This window comes from Giraffa tippelskirchi, chromosome 6 (assembly GCF_054371585.1).
Source record: "Giraffa tippelskirchi isolate mGirTip1 chromosome 6, T2T-mGirTip1v1.2.pri, whole genome shotgun sequence".
Classification (NCBI taxonomy): Eukaryota; Metazoa; Chordata; class Mammalia; order Artiodactyla; family Giraffidae; genus Giraffa; species Giraffa tippelskirchi.
In genome coordinates, this window is record NC_137280.1 from 107,069,108 (window position 1) to 107,093,142 (window position 24,035).

The 24,035-nt window shown below is 42.3% G+C and overlaps 1 protein-coding gene across 15 annotated transcripts in view; it reads right to left on the reverse strand.

Moving 5' to 3' along the window:
- The window catches only part of SNCAIP (synuclein alpha interacting protein), a 162,011-nt gene that overhangs the window by 8,481 nt on the left and 129,495 nt on the right, over positions 1-24,035 (reverse strand). For 8 of the 15 annotated variants that reach the window (XM_081499040.1, XM_081499042.1, XM_081499035.1 and 5 more), the window contains 5 exons: positions 16,391-16,516; positions 11,481-11,650; positions 5,705-5,797; positions 4,055-5,123; positions 2,631-2,701 (listed from right to left, as the gene is read on the reverse strand). In XM_081499040.1, the coding sequence (XP_081355166.1) occupies positions 2,631-2,701; positions 4,055-5,123; positions 5,705-5,797; positions 11,481-11,650; positions 16,391-16,516 (1,529 nt within the window). The remainder of the gene's footprint in view (positions 1-2,630; positions 2,702-4,054; positions 5,124-5,704; positions 5,798-11,480; positions 11,651-16,390; positions 16,517-24,035) is intronic. The other 7 variants (XM_081499049.1, XM_081499047.1, XM_081499048.1 and 4 more) reach the window with 1 other exon arrangement.

The window sequence follows — 24,035 nt, forward strand, 5'->3', positions numbered from 1 at the left end:
CAAGGATAGGGCTGGAAGAAGGGTCCATTGCCCCTCTCTTTCTTCCAGGGACATTCTGATAGGGTCACCAGTGGCATAATGCTTAGAGCCAACTTCAACCCAATGACTGCCACTGCTTTCCAAGTTACATGATCCCAGGCAATCCCTGCTCCCCAGAGGAACCATGTAGCTTTCAAGAAAATTCTTGGGTCAAGATTTGAAGGCATCACTGACAGATAGGCACTTGAGCTTTTTCCCTTTTTTTTTTTTTTTTGCCTCTTTCTGTGGGATGCTCTTGCTATGGATCCCAAAGGCAAAACAAGAATAAATAGGTATTTTGCATGTCCACATTCCCATGCTAGGTTATCTCTCTGAGGGATCTTTATTTCAGCTAGATATAGCCATCCTTACTTTATCTAAGGAGTGACTGGGGCTGGTCCTCCGTACCTCTGTGTGTGGTGAGTGAATAGGAGAAAACTTTTCACTCTACAATGAACAAACTAGTGCGTTTTCACTTTTCATGGAACACATGCCAAACTAAAACCATGATAAAATACACGTTGATTTTATATGGTAGGGAGGGGGAGGGGGTCTGGATGTTTATCTAAATACACTGAATTATAATTATAAGTTTTGGGTTTCTCTTTATCACTGAAAGAAAACTCTCTTAATACATAAGGCTAGTGAATCTGATATAGGTTCAAAACTGAGTCTTCAGAAGGACTGTTCCTTTAACTGAGAAGGAAAGTGTTAACCCAGTTGTCAGAGATCTGAGTAGCCTCATAACCTTCTTTTGCACTCTGATTTCTGTAATCCTATTATAGTAGATTGTTAGCTTTGTCCCCCTGCTTGTAAGAAGACAGGATGAAATATATCTAGCAGGAGAATCTACTGTGATACTAATTATCTTGTTTTCAGGTGCTGTGGGAGCCTGGAAGAAATGAGAGGTATTTTCCCTCCTGCTTCAAAGGAGTTCCCCAAGCCTTTGTGCTTCCTTGCCTCAGAGTATTATTGGTGATTTCCCTTTAAGGACAAAGGCAGAATTTTCCAGGCACTAGAAGACAGAACCTAAGATACGGACACAGAAGGGTACAAGGATGGTCAAGGTAGGCTGGGAGAAACAGAAGTGGGCTGATACCAACATCTGGGAAGGGAATGGGTATTTTTTTTTCTATTTCCTTCCCACCCCAGGCACTGGGCTCTTAGCACTGGCCAAGACGCCCTGCCCCAGTGTGGTGGGAAGCAGCACAGATTTAGGCAACATGTGAGCCTGACCTGAGCAGAACAAGGGTGAACTGTAAATACCAGAGCTCCAAGGGGCTTCCTTCAACTTATGTATGGAATTAATGAGATCCCTAGGGGGACCCTGTAAAATGACAGATTTACTTTTCCTCTAGTCTGAACGGAGACATGAAGTGGATTAAATCTGATTTAGAGGGAAAGAAAAAGAGAGTGACATTTCTTATACCTTAGAATTCTGAATTAACATTTATATCCACAACACATTCCCTTGTATTTGTGTATCTGCAATTATTATATATAAACACATCTCCACACAAACATTTTGGAGGATTTTGGAAGGGTGCTAAAAGGCATGCCATAGTCTTAATTTAAATGATTAGTCCTTTTGAAAGGGGGTTAGGGGTTTATCTCTCCTGGAATAAGCCTGTCAAGAGGCACTTGACTGCAGTACCTCCCTGTCAGCGGCTCTCTTCTAAGCACTCCCCCGTCTCCTGCTCTGTTAGGGAGCTGTGTGTATCCCGGGGATGAAGGAAAGCTATGCTGAAGAAGGACTTTGCTCAAGGACCAGCCTGTGTCACTGGGGACCTTGGAGATGATCCTTCTATATACACAGTCCATGCCTTTTGAATCACAAATATTGTGTTGAAGAAAGGCCTTTTTTTGTTGGTGGTGGTACGCCTGGCTTATAGACCAGCATTGCAGTTCTGAACGCTGAACTGACTTCAGCATGGCAGGACCTCAGCTCTCCTGAGGGCAGCAGATTGCTGACTAAAGGAGCTTTCAGTCTATAACCAGCAATGAAGAACCTCAGCTCAGTTTCAAAGTTCTGATTATGATAGGAGGCTGACTCACTCCACCCATGGCAGGAAGTGGCATTTCTATACTTACTCATATGAAAGAAAGTGAAAGTGTTAGTTGCTCAGTCTTGTCTGACTCTTTGCAACCCGATGGACTGCAGCCCACCAGGCTCCTCTGTCCATGGAATTCTCTAGGCAAGAATACTGGAGTGGGTTGCCGTTCCTTTCTGCAGATGATCTTCCCAATCCAGTGATCAAAACCCCGCTCTTCTGTATTGGCAGGCGGGTTCTTTACCATCTGAGATACTGGGGAAGCCCACCATTAAAACAAAGACTGAAAGTCAAGGTCAGCTGGGAAGCACAGCTTGTTTGTGATCTGAGTAGATTCCTCTGCCCTCTGCTGCTGGAATGAAGCCCCTCCAATAGGGTACCTGCTCCCTTTCTAAGGACCGGTTACAAATCTGCCAGCTTCTATTTGGGGGAGGAGGTGGCATTTTCTACTTCCTAGGTGTCAGCGCCTGCAAAAGGTGCCCTAGGACCACCATTTAGAAGGTCATGCAATTTAAAGCGAAGGCCTGGCACTGCTGTGGATACACCCTTAGCACCACGTACCGTGCATAGTTACGCAGATGCTCTTCAACCAGCGTGTTAGAGGAAAGATTGATGCAGCTGCCGTACATCTCCTAGAGAGGTGCAATTAAAAATCATCTGAACACATGCAACAAGCTCAGCACATGCACAAGTCTCAATAAACAGGAGGCATGCAGGAGACAGGTTAAAGGATAGAAGCTTCGGACAAACTTTAAGGTGCATGGGGAACTGCTGAGATCTTTGACTCCTCAGTAAGAGGACCCATTAAGTTACCCAGAAAAGTTTTATTTCAGCAATGTAAGTTTGGACATATTTAATCCAAAGGGCCTGGTGTTTAGGTGACAAGCATGACTTTTCTAAGCTGAAGCACATACATGCTAAAGTCTTTTATAACAAAGACAACTCGGTGGAAATCAATGTGCAATTAAAATTTGTATGCTGTTAATTTGAGTGATATTAATTAAAACTTGATTTTGGTACTGCAAAAAGAGTCTGGACAGTTCTGAGACCTCACTGGAATGGGGTTGTACCTTATAACAAATAACAAATTATGCAGGTGTTGACTCTCTAGTTACCATGAAGGATATTCTGGGTCCTTCTATTCCACAGAGGGTTTCACATTTTGGCTGCTATATCAGGTTTTAAGGGCATAGCAGGTGCAAAGCATGCAGGAAACATTGCTTAAAAAGATGTTCGTATCTCTTATTCACAGGATTTAAATTTAGATTATAACATGTGGTTTTACAATAAACGCAATTACACAGTATAGTTCATGGCACACACTCTGCCATCCCCTGAGTGCTGGAAAGGTGTGGTTTTACAATAAATGCAATTATACAGTATAGTTCATGGCATACACTCTGCCATCCCCTGCGTGCTGGCAAGCACTACAGACCACTAGGGCTTCCTTAGAGGCTTGTGTCATAAAATGTCAATGTGGAGGTCCCTGCGGTGTATTCATTCCACAGGTCTTTCTAAAGCTGAGTAGTTAAGTCTTTAGAAATAGAATTTCTTTTTGTATGCTGTTTAACTGGGCTCGAGAATAAACTGTCCAGTCATATGAGAACTAACTCTTCCTGAGGCAGAATCAGGGACGAAGAGAGGCCCGATTTCACATCGATTTTGTAGTCTAATCCTGTAGAAATGCCTCCCTGTCTACAACTCCTAATTCTCAACGATCAAACTACTTGGGGAAATCTAGGGACCAGGATATAATCTCCTGTGACCTGTTTAATCATCCTCTCTCAATTTCCAAAGGAAGAGTAAAAGGTACTCAACACATCTCATTAGAAACGCTTGAGTCTGTTTTTCCGTGCATCCTCTAGTGCATCCTCTAGAATTCTTCCGGGGATTCCCTCAAGGTGGCCAAGGGCTGTAACCTATGGTGTTAGGAATAACATAATTAATTTAAAGGAACAAGGGGACATTCTCCAAACAGCACTCACCGCCTTATTCTTTCCTTTGCTAGCAGAGCTCCCGGTGTTTCCCTTACCATCTGTCACCTTCCTCCCAAGGGAGGTTAAGGGGAGGGTGGAGGTCTTCAGCTGGTTGGATGCCTGATAGTTATTATTATTGTTCTGGTTGCCACTGAGCGTCTCCATGATGGACCGGAAGGTTCCAAAAGGCCTTTTGAGCTGATCCCCTGATTCACTACCCGCGGACGTCCGCTGGAGGGTCCTGCCCTTCTCTCGCTCCTTTTCTCCGTTTAGTTCAAGGCTAGTTTGCTCCATCTGCACCACTGGCTCCTCAAAGGTCACTCTGAGTTTTGAGTTCTGAGATGTCCGGCGCTTGGACGACGGGGACTTGAGGGCACTCTTGGGACTCGTAGCCACTTTCTGGGCGGCTGTGCTGTCAGGGCTGGGCTGAGGGGCTTCTCCACAGGGTTGGCTTGAGGGGGTGTTTCCTGAGCCCGGACACTGGGATTCCAAGTCCGGCTCGCTGCTCTCTGAGGTGGGGGATGGGCTGTGGCCCTCCAGGGGTTTGGAGGCCTTGATACTAAAAGGAAACCTGCGACCTGATGCCAAGGTGTGTTTCTTGATCATCAAGTGGAGGCTCTCTGCGCTGTCCATGCCTTCCACACTCTCCACAATGGGCTGCGGTCTGGGCCTGTCAACCTTCCTCACAGGGGTGCCCTTGGGGTCCTCAGAGTTGTTGGAGTCCGTGTCAGACTCGCTCAGGGACCGCTGCATCAGCTGCTTCAGCCGCGCTAACTTCAGTTCCCTCTTCTCCAGGGGGATCTTTTTGGAATGTCGTGAGGAAGTCTGAGCATCCTGGAATTCCAATGACAGCTTTTCCTGGGTGCAGACATTCTCTGAAATATCTTTTCCTAATAACTGGCGTAGGATTTTATCAGAATCTTCATCTTTCACTTTGGCCCTTGCCCGGCTGGATGCTGACAGGCTTCCAAGAACCTGAATCCCCTCCTGAACTCCTGGTTTGCTTTTGGCTACAGACTCATCCTCTGCATCTGGGGACTTCCACTGGGACTTTCTGCAAGCTGGGGAGGATGGTGAACTGAAAGAGGATGGAGGATATATGAGATAATCTCCTATTGGGTTAAAATAACTCAGCCACATATCACTGCATGACTTTACTGCTGCGAATAACTTCCACATCACTAAGACTGAAATAAGAATAATATCTGTAGTTTCGATCAAACTACAAACATTCCATGGTGGCAACCATACCAGAATGGGATATCTCATACCTTATGCTGTGACTACCAAATATATCTATTGTTTTATTTTTTTTACACATCAATTTTGCACAAATTTTCCCAATCCCATCGTCAACAACCTTATGAGCCTACATATCCTTATTTCCATCTCATAGATGAAGGAAAAAAGACTCTAAAAGAGTAAGTGACTTGTTTATAGTCATGGAAAGAAGAAATGGCAGAGCCAGAGATAAACTCACGTCTTCTGACCCTAGGTCCAGTGCCTTTTCCCCTGTGATAGCTCATTTTTATTTCTCTTTATAAAAATAAAATGTCTTCTGTTGTTATCTTCTAAAAAGATATTAAAAGAAAGTCCAAGAAAATGGCCCAGATATTAAAGATGCTTAAAAATCCTAACCACCACCACTTCTGGTATTACCTGGGTGAAGAAAGGAGTGACTTGCCCTCTGATTTCTGGGCTTCTAGAAGTTGTTGGAGCTGGTTCTGCAGTGTGACACGCTGCATTGTCTGTCTGGGAAAAACAAATCAAAACAAATAAGTTCTCTGACACACGGCTACTACTATAAATTAATAGATACACATTTTCTCATGATAATTTGCAATAAGTTGCAATAAATCTAAAAGCCTTGCAAACGTGCATAATCTTCACCCTTATAATTCAGAAATTTTCCTAAGGATACAATCAAAAGTACTCAACAAGATGTTTATTATTTACACGGCAGGCAGGTTCTTTACCACTAGCACCACCTGGGAAACCCATTAGTAAGAAAACTGTAACATAAATGCTCATCAGTAAGACTGAGTAAATAATTTATAATTATTTCTAGGAAGGCAGCTATTAAGAATGATAATATATCTGAATATTTGTGACATAGAAAAAGCTTCCCTAATATATGCGTGTGTATGTATATATATAAAGTATACAGTATGAAGTGTGTTTATATAAACAGACACATACACACAACAGAGTGTAATTTACTTTCCTTAAGTTAAAAAAAAAGTTACAAAATACTGTGTACAATATAATCTCATTATCTCATTTTTAAGAAATCTCTCTCTCTCTCTCCAACCCCCACCCACACCCTGAGCTAGAAGGATATACTCCAAAATATTACTCACTCTCCCTACATTGTCTGAATTTGTAAAGTATTGAATTAATTTAGCCATCAGAAAAAAGCTAAATAAAACAAAGCAAGCAAACGGCTTCCATGTTGGGTACGCTGTGCTGTGATTAGTCACTCAGTCATGTCCGACTCTTTGCAGCCCCATAGACTGTAGTCCGCCAGTTTCCTTTGTCCAGGGGGATTCTCCAGGTAAAAACACTGGAGTGGGTTGCCACACCCTCCTCCAGGGGATCATCCCCACCAGGAATTGAACTCAGGTCACCCGCACTGCAGGCGAATTCTTTACCATCTGAGCCACCAGGGAAGCCCAAGAATATTGGAATGGATAGTCTTTCCCGTCTCCAGGGGAACTTCCTGACCCAGGAATCAAACCAGGGTTTCCTACATTGCAGGCAGATTCTTTACCAGTTGAGCTACCAGGGAAGCTGCTGAGCTACCAGGTGAATAACTTGGTATTTTTTTGTACAAACAGAAAACTGTGTACGGCAACAGTTGATTTACTCTAGACACAGAAGCACATGCATCAGAATGTGCTTTATTTAAAGTTAAGAAAATAGGTTAAAAGCCATAGGTTAAAGAAGGTAAAATCTGTTCAGAAAACACATATTATCATAGAATTTGAAAAAAGTAAATTAAACTGATTCTGATTTTAGAGAAGTAAGCAGTATTTACTGATCTCTGTAGTATTCCTGTGGTACTCCCCATTCCGCCTCAAAGATGTCTATCACATCCTAATCCCTGGAAGATGTGATTATGTTACCTTATGTGATAAAAAGGGAATTAAGGTTGGATTATGGGGTGGGTCCAATCTCACCACATGAGTAACAGTGAAGAGAAGGCAGAAAAGGGGATCAGAGGGACTCAAAGTGTGGTAAGGACTCTACCTGCTGTTGGGGGCTTTGATGATGAAGGAAGCGGCTGTGAGCCAAGCAATGCAGTAGCCTCGAGGAGCTGGCAATGACTCTCAGCTGACAGCAAGAAAACAGAGACTTCAGCAAGAAACTGATTCTGCTACATGACCTGAATGAGCAGGAAACAGACTTTCATCCGAGAGTCTCCAGAAAGGAAAGCAGACTGTGAATACTCAGATTTTAATCTAGAGAGATTCATTCTGGTATCCTGACCTACAGAACTTTAAGATAAATGTCCATTGTTTTAAACCACTAAGTATGTGGTAATTTGTTACAGGAGTAGAAAACTAAGCATCGAAACTGGTAGCAGTTCCCATGAGTCAGAATAAAGAACTAAATCAATGAGTTATAAGTGTTCTTAAAAGGGTTGCTGAATCTTCGATGCTGGCTTGAGGAAGTCCAGTCTTCTCCTTGCCAAATGTCACTGCACATACTCAACAGCTGTCGGCTACCTAAATTTAATTCTGTGAGATCAGATTTGCATAATACTCTTCCACCAGCCCCAGATATTCTCCTTTTCTCAGAAGTGGTCAGTCTTAGTACTAACATTCCATCCCTAAGACTTAAAAAGTCTGTGATCTTATTTTATCTCACTCACTCTGTGACTCACACACTGAAATAAAGCAGAAGCCAGCAAACTTTTTCCTAAAGGGTCAAATATTAAATATTTTAGGCCTGTACACCTCAAGTTCTGTGCCATAATTACTCAACTCAGCTGATGAAGTTGTGAAATCAACACTCAGTAATATGTAAGAGAATGTGTATGGCTCTGTTTCAATAAAACTTTATTTATAAAAACAGGTGGTGGAAAAAAAAAAGCAACAGGTGGTGGGGTGGATTGGGCCTCAGTGTATAGACTATAGTTTGCTGACCCTAATCTAAAGAATAAACAAAAAACAAAAAATATATAGGAGCTTTCTACTTTTCCTACTTTGAAATTTGGTATTGCCTGTCAAGCATTTTAGAAAAACATTAGGTGAGAGATTAAAATATATTAAGCAAGATTACAGTCTCCTTTTAGAGGGTTTTTAGGTGTCACTGTGAATTATGATACAGTCAAGAAAACTATTTGGAAGCAATTAGCTTGACTGATGACAGGAATCCCAGGTATGGATGGAGAAAAAAAGGACTCTATTCTCTGTATTCTAAAAAAGCCCTCAGAAAGGACTAATCAATTTTAATTATAATATATGAGCATGTGAAATATGAATATATGAGAATATGTGAGCATTTGTACAATATGTCTGCTAGGCTGCTCTAACAAAGTACTACAAGTTGCCTTCCTCAAACAACAGAAGTTTATTTTCTCGTAGTTCTGGAGGCTAGCAGTCTGTAATTGAGGTGTTGACAAGGTTGGTTCCTTGGAGGGACGTGAGGGAGAATTGGCTCTCTGCCTCTCTCCTAGTGTTTGGCGGTTCACTGGCAACCTTTGGCATTCTCTGACTCCTAAATGAATCACCCTGATCTTTGCCCTCATGTGCATATTATCTTCTCCCTGTGTGTGTCTGTCTCCATGTCCAGATTTTCCCCTTTTGCAAGGACACCAATCATCTTGGATTAGGCCCAATCCTATGACTTCATTTTCACTTGATTACTTTTGTAAAGACCCATCTCCAAATAAGCTCACATTCCAAAGTCCCAGGAGTTAGGACTCCAACACATCATTTTATGAGGCCACAATTCAACCCATTGATATCTACACCTATAGATCAGGATGTCTAAGAATGCTGAAGGGTGCCATTTCTAAATGACAGCTATGTTGATGAAGGACTAGTAAAAATATTCTAGGAGGAAAAGGCGCTCAAGACTGTCTCCCCCTCAAAATTTTGGACTGAAAAACTAGTATTTTCCATCCTTCCTCATGCACCTTTTGATGCTATTGGTGCCCTAGAGTCTGAAGGGTACAGTGGACTAAACAGAGTAAGTGAATTGCTGTTGTAGTTTTGCCAGCCTCACTGAGACACACAGTAAGTACAAAACTAGGGTCTCCAGCATAACCTTTCATATTTCATATCTCATTGGCTTGACTACAACTGTCTACAGCCGTCAGTTTGGAGACAGTGGAATAACTGCTATTAGTGTACATGTGTGTTTTATCCCAGGATCATCAGCAGAGAGAGCAGCCAAGACCCTGACCTTGAAGAGTTCTACCAATAAAGCAACTACTACAGCTCAGGAAAACCTCTCCGACTCTGTGCTCAGAGATTGAGGGGAAGGTTTTGCAGTCTTTTCTCTGAGTACAAACTTTTAGAAAAAACATTCCATTGGACTATTTTAAAGTTCCTCTTGATGGATACGTCCATACACTCCTGGGAGGAGTATCTACTGGTACAACATTTCTGGAAGGATATTAGGCAGCACCTATCTACAAGTATCATGACAGCAAGGAGATCAAACCAGTCAATCCTAATGGAGATCAACCCTGAATACTCATTGGAAGGCCTGATGCTGAAGCTGAAGCTCCAATATTTTGGCTACCTGATATGAAGAGCTGACTCACTGGAAAAGACCGTGATGCTGGGAAAGACTGAAGGCAAAAGAAGAAGAGGGTGGCAGAGGGTGAGCTGGTTGGATAGCATCGCCGATTCTATGCACATGAACTCGGGCAAACTCTGGGAGACAGTTGAGGGGACGGGGACACTTGATGTGCTGCAGTCCATGGGGTCACAGAGTCAGACATGACTTAGTGGCTGAACAACAACAACAATCCACATGTATGCCCCTTTGTTCTGGTAATTCCTTTTCTAAGAACTTCTTCTCAGAAATACCTATACATGTACATAAAGACATGTGTACAAGTATGTTCGCCTTGACAAGATAACTTCCTGAAAGGAGTTAGGAATTTGTGTGCATTTCCCCTTCAGTTACATCCAGACCTTCAAAGCTTGCTTAGCTCACCTGCCCCAGCGGAGTCTTGTGTAACTCGGCAGAGGATTGTTGGAGAGAAAGGAACCCCTCTAATTTTTAAGTTTTTTTCTAGTGAAAGCCTAAACTCATTAGAGACAGTATTCTAGGTACTGATAGGGGGAGGGTGGAGGAGTGCAGAAACTCTTAACGTCTAAGGCATGAGAGCAGAAGCAGAGAGAGAAATGTTTCCCAAGTTTAGTGAGGAGCCAGAGGATCTAAGGACTTGTCACACTGTTGCATGAATTAACTTCTAACCAGTTAAGGCCTCTTACCAACTATCTTTTTTCACAAGGAAAGAAGAAAAAATATTTTTTATAATTTTAAAGTAAAACTTCATTTTTCTCCCCTAAAACTTAATTTTTAAGGTCTGTCCTCCTAATCTGTTACTATTACTTTGCATGCTGTTCTTGATTTTCGATGACTCCCTTACCAGTATGGCAACTGTCATTTGGCCAATGTGTTCTCCAAGGGCTGACCTCTGTCCCCTTAGAGGGGCATCAGCTCTTAGTCCTTCAACCTGCTTGAGAGCCCCCCAGATGGCCTCTCCTTTGGCCCTCCTTTTTTCAAGCACATCATGGCAACTTCCCAGCCATGCTTCCCTGACATCTAGTTATGCAATGTGTACCAGCTTCATCATTTCATCAAAAAAAAGAACTGAGCTTAATTAGACAAAGAGTATTTTAAGTAACGTCATGCTGAGTTCACATTCTGAGGATTTTTCATTCTGGGATTTGTGAATTGTCTGCTTAATTTTTATAATAAATTTGCAGCAATGGTTACCAGGGTACCTGTACTTTCCTAAATATACATTTTTCTTTTTTGAGAAAACTGAGAAACTGGCTCATCTTGAACCTTTCTCTCTCATATGCTCTTTACAATTTGCTGAACTATTAAGGACAGAAGTTTGGAATGATGCCCACATGTGCTTTCTGCGCCCGCTACATCATCTGGGGCCCTGAGATGGGAAGACAGAGAGAGGCTCTCTCCCCTAGTCCACTGTGGCTTAAGTTTCCTGCTGAGGAACCTTGCTCTGCATTCTTTTTTTGCTTAAATATCATTTGGCCTCCACAGAGATGGCATCTTCAGCATGAACACCGGCTGTGAGGACTCGGAAGGAGGGAAGGAAAGGTGAGGAGGACACTAGGCGTTCCCCGCACGACCCGCGCGAGGGAGCCTTCCGAGGGCCGGGCTGACACCTAAGCACGATGCGACCGGCCAGACTGGGTTCTCATGGAACGAACGGGCCACTCACTCCTTCAGCTGCTTGGTGAGCTTCACCACCTGGGAGGCGAGCGACATGCAGGTCTCCACCACCACCAGGTACCGGGAGCACAGGCTGTGTCCGCGGCGCTCGGCGCTCTGGGAGGGCTTCTCCCCCGCATGGTTCTGCATAGTGACGTTCGCTCCATACTCCACCAGGGTCTGTTAGAGAAGACAGAGACGTGTGCTCCATCAGGACTTCCCTCTAAACATTATTTTTTTAAAAATTTTTGAAGTATAGCCGAGATACAATTTTGTTAGCTTCAGGTGTGCAGCAAAGTGATTCATTTTTATATATATATTTCTTTTTTCCAGGTTGCTTTCCATTATGGGTTGTAACAAGGTATTGAATGTAGAATATAGTTCCCCATGCTATATGCAGTGAACTCTTATTGCTTATCTATTTTATGTATAGTAGTTAGCATCTATTACTTTCATACTCCCAAATGTATCCCTCCCCCACCTCCTTCTTCCCTTTGGTAACCATAAATTTCCTATGTTTGTGAGTCTGTTTCTGTTCTGTATACAGAATAATTTGTATTATTTTTTAGATTCCACATATAACTGATATCATATAATTGCTTTTCTCTGACTTAGTATGATGTTCTTTAGGTGTGTCCATAAACATTACTTTTTAATGACTGCAACAGAAGGTTGAATGGAACTTCCCCTGTTGTTCCAAAACCAGTCACCAGAGTCCACAGCAGGACAGGGTGGGGGCAAGGAGCCTCACATACAAACAGGACTTCTGGTGAGATTTCAGCAGTCAGTATCAGATGCCTCCCTCAGAACCTACAACAATGCAGCCAACCAACCCTACTACTATCGATCCCACCAGCCTCAGAAGGACATTGGGAAGGAGAGGAGGACATGCTGTCCTTGGGAGCCCTTCCCTTCATGAGATGAGCAGGGTGGTGTCTGTAGCGAGAGGCTCTGTCCCTTTCAATGGGTGGGCTCATGAATTTAGGGATGCCCATAAGAAAAAGAAGGAACTTTTTTTACCTGTTCCTTTTTGGGCAGCACACTTGATCTGGTGCTGAACCTACCAAATCAGAGATAAAAAGAACAGGAGAGAATTGTCATGGCAGGGGCCCACATTCTCACCACGTGCCCTGGCGAGGATGTGTCCCATAGATTGGGCAGATGTTGTAGAAGGGAGCATGCCGTGAGCTTATGATCACCCGATGAAAATGGAGAAGGTTCTTCAGCAGCAGGAGGCAGTAGGAAGCAACACAGTGGAGGGGCTTGTATGGGGAGGAGGGTGCAAGGTCGGGGCCACGTCTCCCTGTCAGGTAGCAGTGGGGAGGCTCTAGAGGACCCTCAAAAGACCCACCCACCACATCCACCAGAGACACAGCCCCTGAAGGCTGCTCCCGAGGACATCAGTGGCAAACTTCAGTGAGCTCAAGAAGCAAGATAACTTTCAGGCAGATGGCATGACCCCTGCCAGTTAAGCAAAGAGACAGCTGACTTTTCTCTCTCCATACTTCCTATTTGTCCTCAACAGTGGAGCCCAGGAGAGAGAGGTGAATAGGCACTAAGGTGGTGTGTTAACAAGCCAGTCAAGCTTCTGTCCCAACCTTGTTCCTTCTACCCTGAGCTGATCTGGGCTGGGGAGGAGAATACTTTGAATTAGAAATAAGACTGAGATTTTTCAATTGGTTTGAAGTATATGTTAATAGGCAAAAGCAAAAAGTTAAGGAATCCTGTCAAGGTATCATTAATATAGGGGAGAAAGATTTGATGGAGCATGGTTGAGATTGTTAATTTTTTTTCTTTTTACTGTACTTTGGCTTGTATAACCTTAGATCCCTGACCAGGGATTGAACCTGTGCCCTTGGCAATGAAAGCACAGAGTCCTAACCACTAGTATACCAGGGAATTCCCTGACATCATTAATTTTTAAACATCAAAACTTTAGTTTTTATGCTGTGATGACAACAGACTCCACAAAAAGCTGTCATATCAATATTAATCAACTGTCATAGTCTGATATATTTTTTGACACTATCAAGATGAGTTTGTAGACCTCCAGATTTATTTTAGTAACAGATAATGTTTTCTCCACAAGAAATAATTGTTATTTTAAAATTCCTAGACTACTCAGACTCAGAGGTCCCTAAGGAGCTTCATTTCCACTCAATTTAGGATTACTCACCATGAAAAGTCACTGTGCCATACAGTCACTGCCACTCAGCTCACAGAGTGTCCCCACCTCACACTGAGCTCTCAGAGACACAGCGTAAACACACAGTTAGCACTCCCCTTGACTCTTGCCTCTGCAGTTTTCTTTCCAGTGTTTCCCATACTCAGTTCCCTCCTCACAGCATAATGACACTTGCTCACTCCCTTTTCTACTTTCAATCTCTTTGTACCTACTTTTTCTCATACCCAGTGGAGAGACTTACTTCCATGAGTATCCAAGTTTCCACATCCATGGTGCCTAGTGCCAAAAATATCATTTGTGTTAAGTGGAGATGAACACGCTGAAAGGACAGACTGCCTCTCCTCACATATTAAAAAAAAAAAAAGAAAGAAATCTCAAACAGAATTAGTGATATCAGCCGGTTTTCTTTGGCTTGCAGTCATTTATTAGCTGATAAAAGTTTACTCTTTTTTAAGACTATTTAACTATGATCGTGTTTTGTTAAATGGAAAAATGAAGTTTTCAGTCTTCATTCAGTTATTTTTCCTCCACAAAAAGTAATGCTACTCCTTTCATCTTTCTGCAGACCTTGGTAGTAATTTAAATTTCTCTTTTCTATACACTTTGATTTCTCGTCATTCCTTTCACAACTGGGTGTCTTAAATTAGAAGATGCATGCTTTGCCAACAATAGTGGGGAAACTTCCCAGACACTTGGAATATTTCCTGTCAATGTGGCTTTCCACAGAGCAGTTGCATGTGAGGAGACTCTGTAGAGATCTTTTTGCTATTGCCTCTGCATTCTGGTTTTATTCAGCTCTTGCCTCATATTTACAGCTTTTTCATCTCTTCTCCTGTCATTTCCTAATCCTCTCTACCTTTCTGAGCAACTGGTTCTCACTGCCCAGTTTTCTCTTTCAGATACAGTCTATCGGCACACAGGAAAACCTTGGTAAGTGCCTGTTAAGTTTGGAATAAAAGAAATATTACCAAATATGGTGAAAAAGAGCACTGTTTTCTTAGAGTTCTCAAGTACACATAAGATATTTTGAACTGTATGAACCTGGTGAGGTTAAAGTATTTTCTTTAATCATGGCCTTCATCCATACATTGTCAATTGTTCTTTTCCTACATTTCAGGCAGATGTGGGAACAAATCCATAGATGTTGGGTCATTTTCGATGATAAGAATGGTGTGATTGGTCAGACTCTGGTAATGATGATTTATGTTCCTAAAGTAAATTCCAGGCCAGTTCTAAACTTTGTTTCAATTCAAAGCTTTTCCTCTCCTTACACCATCACTGTCCCTCCTCCCCTTCAGCCCTCCTCTCTTACTGTTTTGTCAGTCAGGGCTTTATACCTCCTAGCTGAAAAGGCCTATCCAGTTATTTTTTTACATTTTTAAAAATTGAAGTATAGTTGATTTACAATGTTGTGTCGGTTTTTGCTATATAGCAAACTGATTCAGTTATACACAGGTAGGTATTCTTTTTTATATATTCTTTTCCATTATGGTTTATCACAAGATATTAAAAATAGCTCCCCATGATGTACAGGCAGGTGAGAGAGGGAGGGCCTGGGAGTTTGGGATTAGCAGATGTGAAACTATTACATATAGGAGGCCTGCCCTGTTTTCACATTCACGTGCTCCTCTCAGGGCCCCCCGCCATTTGCTGTGAGGGCGGCAGCATTGGTGTGGCTCAGCTCTGGGCAGCTCTGCGAACAGCTGCGGGACGAGATGCCAACCCCTCTTCTTGTAGGAAGCCTGTACTCTCTAAGCAGCCCTCTTCAAGGTCCCCTCAGGTGGCTGGGACAGGGGGATGCCATCTCCTGTGGCTCCACCCCCCCAACCTTTTTCCATCACTACACACATAAGACACGGTAAATTCTCCAGGTATGTTTGGCTAAAAGGGTGAGGCCACCTGAGGCTGCTGGGTAGACTGGCTAGCCAATCAGGGTGCTGCCTAGCCTGCCCACAGGCTGAGGGGGTCTATATCAAGGGCTTCCTATAATCAGTTCTGGGCTTTTTGAATGTATTCAAGAAGCTCAGTCCTACTACAAAGAAAGGGAGAAAACCACAGGACCCTCTCTCCCCAGCCTACTACCTGCTGTGTGTGTGTTTAGTCGCTCAGTTGTGTCTGACTCTTTGCGACCCTATGGACTGTAGCCAGACGCTTTGTGATTCCCTAATCTATGGGATTATCCTGGCAAGAACACTGGAGTGGGCTGTCATGCTCTCCTCCAAGGGATCTTCCCCATTGAGGGATACAACTTGCATCTCTTGTGTCTCCACTGTGTCATACTACTTGATACTCTAAGGGATTTTTCTAATTGTTTCCTGAAAATTCAGTCCTGTTTTTCAGACACTTTTGAAGGTAAAGTGTGCTAATAACAGCAGGAATGGCCCACCTGCCATGTGACAGTCTGAGTGATATCTGTCTGACAGGTGTTTTCTGCTATCTTGAGAACATGGGGTATTTAACATCTACTGTCCTCAGCACTGGGGTTTTCAGGCAATGCTGAAAGGGCAAGAAGAGACCCTGTCAACATCCTGTGACATTCAAGGAGAAACCCAGACACTATTTATGCCAATGCTTGTGTGCATTTCTGGAAATACAAATATATCAATTTGATTCTGTATTATCCACTAAAGAGACAAAGTTGATTTAATCTAGACATTCTCCTAGGGAACTAAATTCCCGTTTTCTATTTTACTACTTGTTGCACTCATTTCTCCAGAGAAGCAGGGCCTGTGTACCTGTATGCACCCAAGGTAACCATGCTGTGAGGCTACATGAACAGCACTGTTGCCATCTTGGTCCACTTCATCCAGCGAGATGCCCTGCTCTTGCATGAATTGAAGAAGCCACAGCAGAATCTTCTCCTATAAACACAAGGACAAGTTGGAATTAATAGGCTGTCATGTAGAGCCAAATGATTGGAAAAGACCCTGATGCTGGGAAAGATTGAAGATAGGAAGAGAAGGGGGTGACAGAGGATGCAATAGTTGGATGGCATCACCAATTCAATGGACATGGTTTGAGGAAACTCCAGGAGATGGTGAAAGACAGGGAAGCCTGGTGTGCTGCAGTCCATGGGGCTGCAAAGAGTCAGACATGACTGAGCAGCTGAACAACATGTAGAGAAGCCTAATAAAAAGACAGAGAAAAATAAAACTCCAACATGTGAAGCTTAGATATAGCCAAGCTTACCCTATGAAGAGAACATTTCCATTCAGTATGAACTGAAAATTCATGCATCTCTGACGAAAGTTAATGAAAGAGAGTTGCGCTGAGAATTCAAAGAGCAGAAAGTTATCTCAGAAATGCTCTTGTTTTGCTTCCGTATTCTTCAGGTGGAAAAACTGATTCAGAGAAAGTTTGAGCATCTCCTCAAAGTTACACAGTGAGACAGAGTCAATGCTGGAACCAAAATCCAAGTCTTTTGATTTCAAGGCAATATTTCTGCTACTCTGTTAAATTATCTGGTAGCTTTAAGAATATTATAAAACCTTGAACTATTGAGATAACTAGTTTCTACTTTAAGTTTATCACACTTCAACTATGACTTCGTAATCTCATACCTTTCAATCAACAGGCTTCCAAAAAGGGGAAACATATAAAGTTGTTAAGCGTAAGATACCCACACTGAAATAAAACTGGGACCCTCTTGATTTTTCTGATCAAATGGTGGTGGTATTTGAAAGGTAAAGCTTTCTCGTCTATGTTAAAGAGCACCAACCCTTTGAACACAACCTTTCCAAAGCAAAGACACAGATCAGTCAGTGTGTGTTGTCATAACCTGTTTGCATTTTACCCGCTGAGTCTTTTGTGGTATTTTCATGTTATGTTTAGTCTCAGGAGAAAGCAGGGGGATGGGATTTCAGTGTTTTAAAATAGAAAAATTAAATATAATGCTAAAAAAATACAAGCGTGGTAAAAACAACAGCATGAAATTTAGTGGGTGGAATTTGACATTTAAACAAATGATCATGCCTTTCAAAGAGCCTTGAACCTCTCCTTAGCCTTTTAAAGGATTTTTTTTCCAGTTATTTGCTCGGACTGGTCATGAACTTTTATACTTTTCTGGATTAAATTTGCCTTCACCTTCTGAACATGCCAACTAATCTGCTAAAGGAATGTTGGATCAAAACAGCCAACTCCTTTCATGTTTCTCTCCTCGTGTGGGGAACAGGGCACTGTTGATGAAGGCAACTGTGATATCAGGGAGAGACTGAATAGTCGCACCACACTTTTTTCCACAGGAGCAAGCAGAAAGTAAGCCCTCCAAAAAAAAACGAAGAGAAAATGTAGTCAATACCTGCAACCCACCAAGAATGTACCCTGGGAAAGAAGGGTGAGCGTTAGCTGCAAAAGCAGATAGGCCTTGTAGGAAGGGAAACCCTCCGTGTCCTGACAGAATGAGGTGGGGCAGAGCCCCAAGGCCAGGGCTGTGTGGCTGGAGGTGAATAAAAAAGAGGCCTATGTGCTCAAAGAAAGAAAGAAAGTTGAAACTGATAACAAAGCAAGTGATGTTTCAAATGCATAAGGTAGAACAACTTCTGTTACTTTTCCTATTTTAGGGGGAAAAAAAAACCTGAATTACCTTAATTTGGATACAGATGATTAATTCATTTTTATTGAGGTATAGTTGCTATACAATGTTGCTCGTTTCTACTGTTCAGCAGAATGAATCAGTCATGCATATACATATATTCCCTCTTTCTAAGATTTCCTTCCTATTTGGGTCACCCCAGAGCCTTGAGTAGAGGTCCTGTGCTATATAGTAGGTTCCCATTAGTTATCTATTTTATATACAGCAGTGTATGTATATGTCAACCCCAATCCCCTAATTCATCCTCCCTCCCCCTTAGTATCCCTAAGTTTGTTCTCTATATCTGTGTCTCTAGTTCTGTTTTGCAAATAAGGTTATCTGTACCATTTTTCTAGATTCCACATATAAATGATATTATATGATACTCATTTTTCTCATTCTGACTTACTTCACTCTGTATGACTGTCTCGAGGTTTATCCATGTCTCTGCAAATGGCACTACTTCATTCCTTTGCATGGCTGAGTCATATTCCATTGTATATATGTATCACATCTTCTTTCTCCATTCATCTGTTAATAGACATTTAGGTTGCTTCCGTGTCCTAGCTAATGGAAACAGGTGCTGCTGTGAACACTGGGGTGCATGTATCTTTTTTAATTATGGTTTTCTCTGAGTATTTGCCCAAGAGTGGGATTGCTGGATCATATGGTAGTTGTATTTTTAGTTTTCTTCAGAATCTCAATACTGTTCTCCACAGTGGCTGCATCAACTTATATTCCCACCAACAGTGTAGGAGGGTTCTCTTCTCCTCCATATCCTTTCCAGCATCTGAATCATGTGATCTTAACTCCTAAAAAGATCTGGATGAGTGGGTATATCTCAAGATCAATGACATGACCAACTGGTTAGAAGTCAACGTCTAAGAAATATCAAGAGGGCAAGTTGCTGTGCCTCTACTGGTGAAAGGGACAGCCCTGCTGTCTTCAACGATCATTGGCAAGCTTGTGGTGACTTGGTTTGCTCCATGATATTAAATGTTAAGATTGTAAAGTGGGAGAGATTTTAGAGAATCATCCAATTCAAACACTCTTATTTTACAAATCAGACAACTGAAGAAAACAACTGGATATTCTTGGGTATTCCAGCAGCTTCTTTAGCAAGTAAAGTTCAGAGGGGTCCAAGATAATCAGAAATATTTTATATGTACGTTCTTGTCAGGCATACTTTCATGTTTTCCAGACTCAATTAAATATAATAATGGATACATGCATGCTCCACATGCACAGAAAATGCGCTTTACTATAATTCAGTGTTTTTACTTCTGCTGTTGTTGCTCAGACACCAAGTCATCTCTGACTTCTTGCGATTCCATGGACTGCAGCACAGCAGGCTTCCTTATCTTTCACTGTCTCTCCGAGTTTGCTCAAATTCATGTCCATTGAGTCAGCGATGCCATCGAACCATCTCATGCTCTGTCATCCCTTTCTCCTTCCTTCAATCTTTTCCAGCACTAGAGTCTTTTCCAGTGAGTCAGCTCTTCCCATCAGGTGGCCAAAGTATTGGAGCTTCAGCATCAGTCCTTCCAGTGAAAATTCAGGTCTGGTTTCCTTTAGGATTCACTGGGTTGATCTCCTTGCAGTCCAAGGGACTCTCAAGAGTCTTCTCTAGCACCACAATTTGAAAGCATCAATTCTTTGGCACTCAGCCTTCTTTATGGTCCAACTCTCATGTTCAGATATAACCACTGGAAAAACCACAGCTTTGACTATATGGACCTTTGCTGGCAAAGTAATGTCTCTGCTTTTCAATACGCTATGTCTGCCATAGCTTTTCTTCCAAGGCCTAAGTGTCTTTTAATTTTGTGGGTGCAGTCACTGTCTGTAGTGATTTTGGAGCCCAAGAAAATAAAATCTGTCGCTGTTTCCACTTTTTCTCCATCTGCTTGCCATAAAGTGATGGGACCAGATGCCATGATCTTAGTTTTTTGAAAGCTGAGTTTTAGGCCACTTTTTCACTCTTCTCTTTCGCCGTCATCAAGAAACTCTTTAGTTCCTCTTTTCTTTCTGCCATTAGAGTGGTATCATCTGCATATCTGAGGTTGCTGATATTTTTAGTAATGGAGTTAGAAGAAATATAAGACTACATTCCATAAGAGTAGGAATTTTCCCCTTATAGAAATCTGGGGAAGAACCTATAGAGACCTGGACTTTACAGGGTATTGATGCCTTGGGAGAACAGGACAAGGTCTGTGTAAGGTAGGAGGTGCCTTGGCTCCTGGGGCTTTCCCAGTCAGGTATAGTCCACACTGTTATGATAACCTGCTGCTTTTCTTAGGATGGCCTGGATAATTCTTCCTTATAATTACTCTTACCAAATTCAATATGCAAGACTTTAATCAAAGAAGAACCATTATCCTAATTCAGGTTAGTTGCTCCGTGGTGTCTGGCTTTTTGTGACCCCATGGATTGTAGCCCACCAAGCTCCTCTGTTCAAGAAACTCAAACTCTGGGAGATAGTGAAGGACAGGGAAGCCTGGTGTGCTGCAGGCCATGGAGTCAGAAAGAGTTGGACACATCTAACCGACGGAACAACAGCAGCAACAGCATTATCCTATTGTTCAAAACAATGTAGGTTTTTGCCCAGCAGGTCAAATTCAGTTTCCTATGCTGCGGTGGACACTTTAATAAGAAGCTATGTAACTGGCCATACCTTCCCTAATGGCTCAGATGGTAAAGAGTCTTCCTGAAGTGCGGGAGACCTGGGTTTGATCCCTGGGTCGGGAAGATCCCCTGGAGAAGGAAATGGCAACCCACTCCAGTATTCTTGTCTGGTAAATCCCATGGATGGAGGAGCCTGGTGAGCTACAATCCATGGGGTCACCAAGAGTCAGACACGACTGAGCAACTTCACTTTCACTTTATGCAACTGGCCTGTTTACTGAGAAGTTATATGGAAACGACCATCTCCCCTATGATACTGTGCAGAGAGGCACTGCTCAAAGGGATGGACTGACTATCTACTTGGTTTAACAACCAAAGTTTAGGATTTCTGAGATGGCATGGAGATGGTTAGAATCCCTTGGTTTGGGTAAAAGCATGTTTAGCATCCTGGAGAAGAAAACGGCAACCCACTCCAGTGTTCTTGCCTGGAGAATCCTATGGACAGAGGAGCTGGTGGGATTACAAAGAGTTGGACACAACTGAGTGACTAAGCACAGTGTTTAGCATCCACTCTCCTAGAAATGCTTTCTGCTCTGATTCTGGAAAACATGCCTGCAGAGACCCACAGCCCTACAGTTTAAACAGTGACTTATTTGACGAATATCCAGTAAAGAGAACAGAACAAATACAGCTACTTTCTTCAACTAAGAAGACCCTTGTGAATGTATATCACATCTAAATACATATCCATGATGCCTAGCTCTTCTTTTAGACCTTTAGTATGTTCTCCCCACCTCCCTAGTGACCCCACCCCTGCTGTGTGTGTGTGTGTGTGTGTGTGTGTGTGTGTGTGTGTGATGTGTGAGAGAGAGAGAGAGAGGGTGGGGGATATTAAAGAATGTAACTTCAGACCTTCATGTTCCCATAGGTATTGCTTTTAGAGAACATTCAATGTAATCACATGGATGAGGCAGTTCTTCTGTATTATTTCTGTTTTACAGAATGCCTCTCCAACTGATATTCCATCCAATCACCTATATCTATTATATCTACCCATTCAATGTTCATCTAATGAATGAAAACTTACTTTATGTACTAGTTTCCTCTTCTGGGGATTTTCTGCTCTTTTGATAACCTGTTTTAATGTCTTTTGTGCATTCTTAAAGGCCACGGAATTTATTTATAGAGGCAATTAATACATGTAATTTATGAACTTTGCTGGACAGTCTAATTAAAAATGTAATTGAAAAGTATGCCACAGGTGCATTACTGCTATCAATAAAATCTCTATAGTTTTGTTACAATTGTAAGTTCTAAAGGAGGCAATTTTGTCTGTGATTATAAGTCATCAAATCTAACAAGCCATCAATTATAAGCTTCATTCCAGTTTTTGAGATGCTAAAATGTGAAAAAAAAGGCCAGCAATAGTTTCATATTGTCACTTACTATAAAATAAATGTAGAATCTAGAGACAGTAAAACATGAAAAAATAATACATCTAAGAATTGACTGAACAGGTTTAGGACTTCCCTGGTGGCTCAGATGGTAAAGAATCTGCCTGCCAATGCAGGAGACCCAGGTTCTATCCCTGGGTTGGGAAGACACCCTGGAGAAGGGAATGGCAACCCACTCCAGTATTCTTGCCTAAGAATTCCATGGACAGAGGAGCCTGGTGGGTTACAGTCCATGGGGTCACATAGTCAGACACGACTGAGTGATTAACACACATACAAAGAGATTTAGGTCGAAAATTTTTTTTAACAAACTTATCTTATACTTTACTTATAGGTAAATAAATAATACTTGTAGCAATAAAAATCATAAATTGGAAGGTATCCAATAATCATTATAGCCGACATTTACCTAGTGTCTGCTACAGGCTTCCTGTGACTTTTCTCATTTGGATCTCAGAGCAACTCTGTTAAGAACGTTCTATTATCTCCATTCTAAAGATGAGGAAACTGAGGTCCAGGGAGACATTTTCTTATCTTTTCTTTTAAAATAAAGAAATATATACAAGGCTCCTGGGCTACTAAGGGTAGGGCTAGGATTTAAACTCAGACTGAGGAGCTAACGTTCTGTGTCTTCTGTGTATGAATACCCACCACGGCTCATGACCCGTGACCCCTGACTCCATAAAGGATGTGCTCCTTTGGCACCCCTTGGGTCACAGAAATCACATTAACTGCCTGTCAGTCTGTGGGTTGTGGAGCTCTGCGCTGGTTATGCTTTTTCAAAAGTCCTTGGAGAGCAGATTCTTGCTTGTGCCAATCAAAGATTTTTCTATGCACTTTCATCTGCAATCGTAGCACTTTCAGTGTTGTTTACTTATTTCTGCCCCATGACAACGAAATAATAAAGTCAACAGAATATTTCTCCTTTCAAAAGTAAACCGTGGAAAATCTATAACACAGCCTGTGGAAGCAACCCCCTCACCAGCAGGCCCGTCACCATTCATGACCATTAGGAGGAATTCTGAGCCTTTTGTGAAAAAGTGTCTTTTATTGTTTTAATCTGATCAGGTCAAACATTTAAAATGGAGAATGAACATCACATAGGCAAGTGTGTTCTCTTCTCAGTAAATGCTTAATGCTATGATGCCTGTTGTTTCGTAGCAGAACTTCTTGACCAAAAGTCACATTAAAGGTTTAGAAACAAAATGAGAAGTTTGATGATGAAACAGTGACCAACACGCCAAACAGGCCGAAGCCCCCAAGCATGTGAGGGCGAGAGCTTCGCTGGCACCCTGAAGGAGACCATCTGAGCTTTCATATTTGAATAAAACAGTCCAAGTTACACAGGCGGTAGCTTTGACTTGAGATCATTCTGTCTCGATTGTTTCACCAGCAGCATCTCTCCCACGGGCCAGCAAAGCAGGCCCATCTGAACATGAGCCCCTCTCTTTCCCTGAGTGTCCCTCACGCGTTCACCTTCATGCTCCCCGTGGCTGGTTCTGCTAGGTACTATCAGACAATGAAGTAACTGCCCCCTCTGAGACTTTGTGTGTCAAGAGGAGGAAAATCAATTTCTGTTACCCAAAGATCTATCACTCCAGGAGACCACTAAACACTGCTGGCCACCCCGTGGTTCTGGAGTCCTTACAGGTAATTTTTACCAGAAAAAGGATGCCAATTGTGAGTCAAATGGAGCCAATTCTTTTAAGAATCTATAGGAGGGGCAGAGGGTAA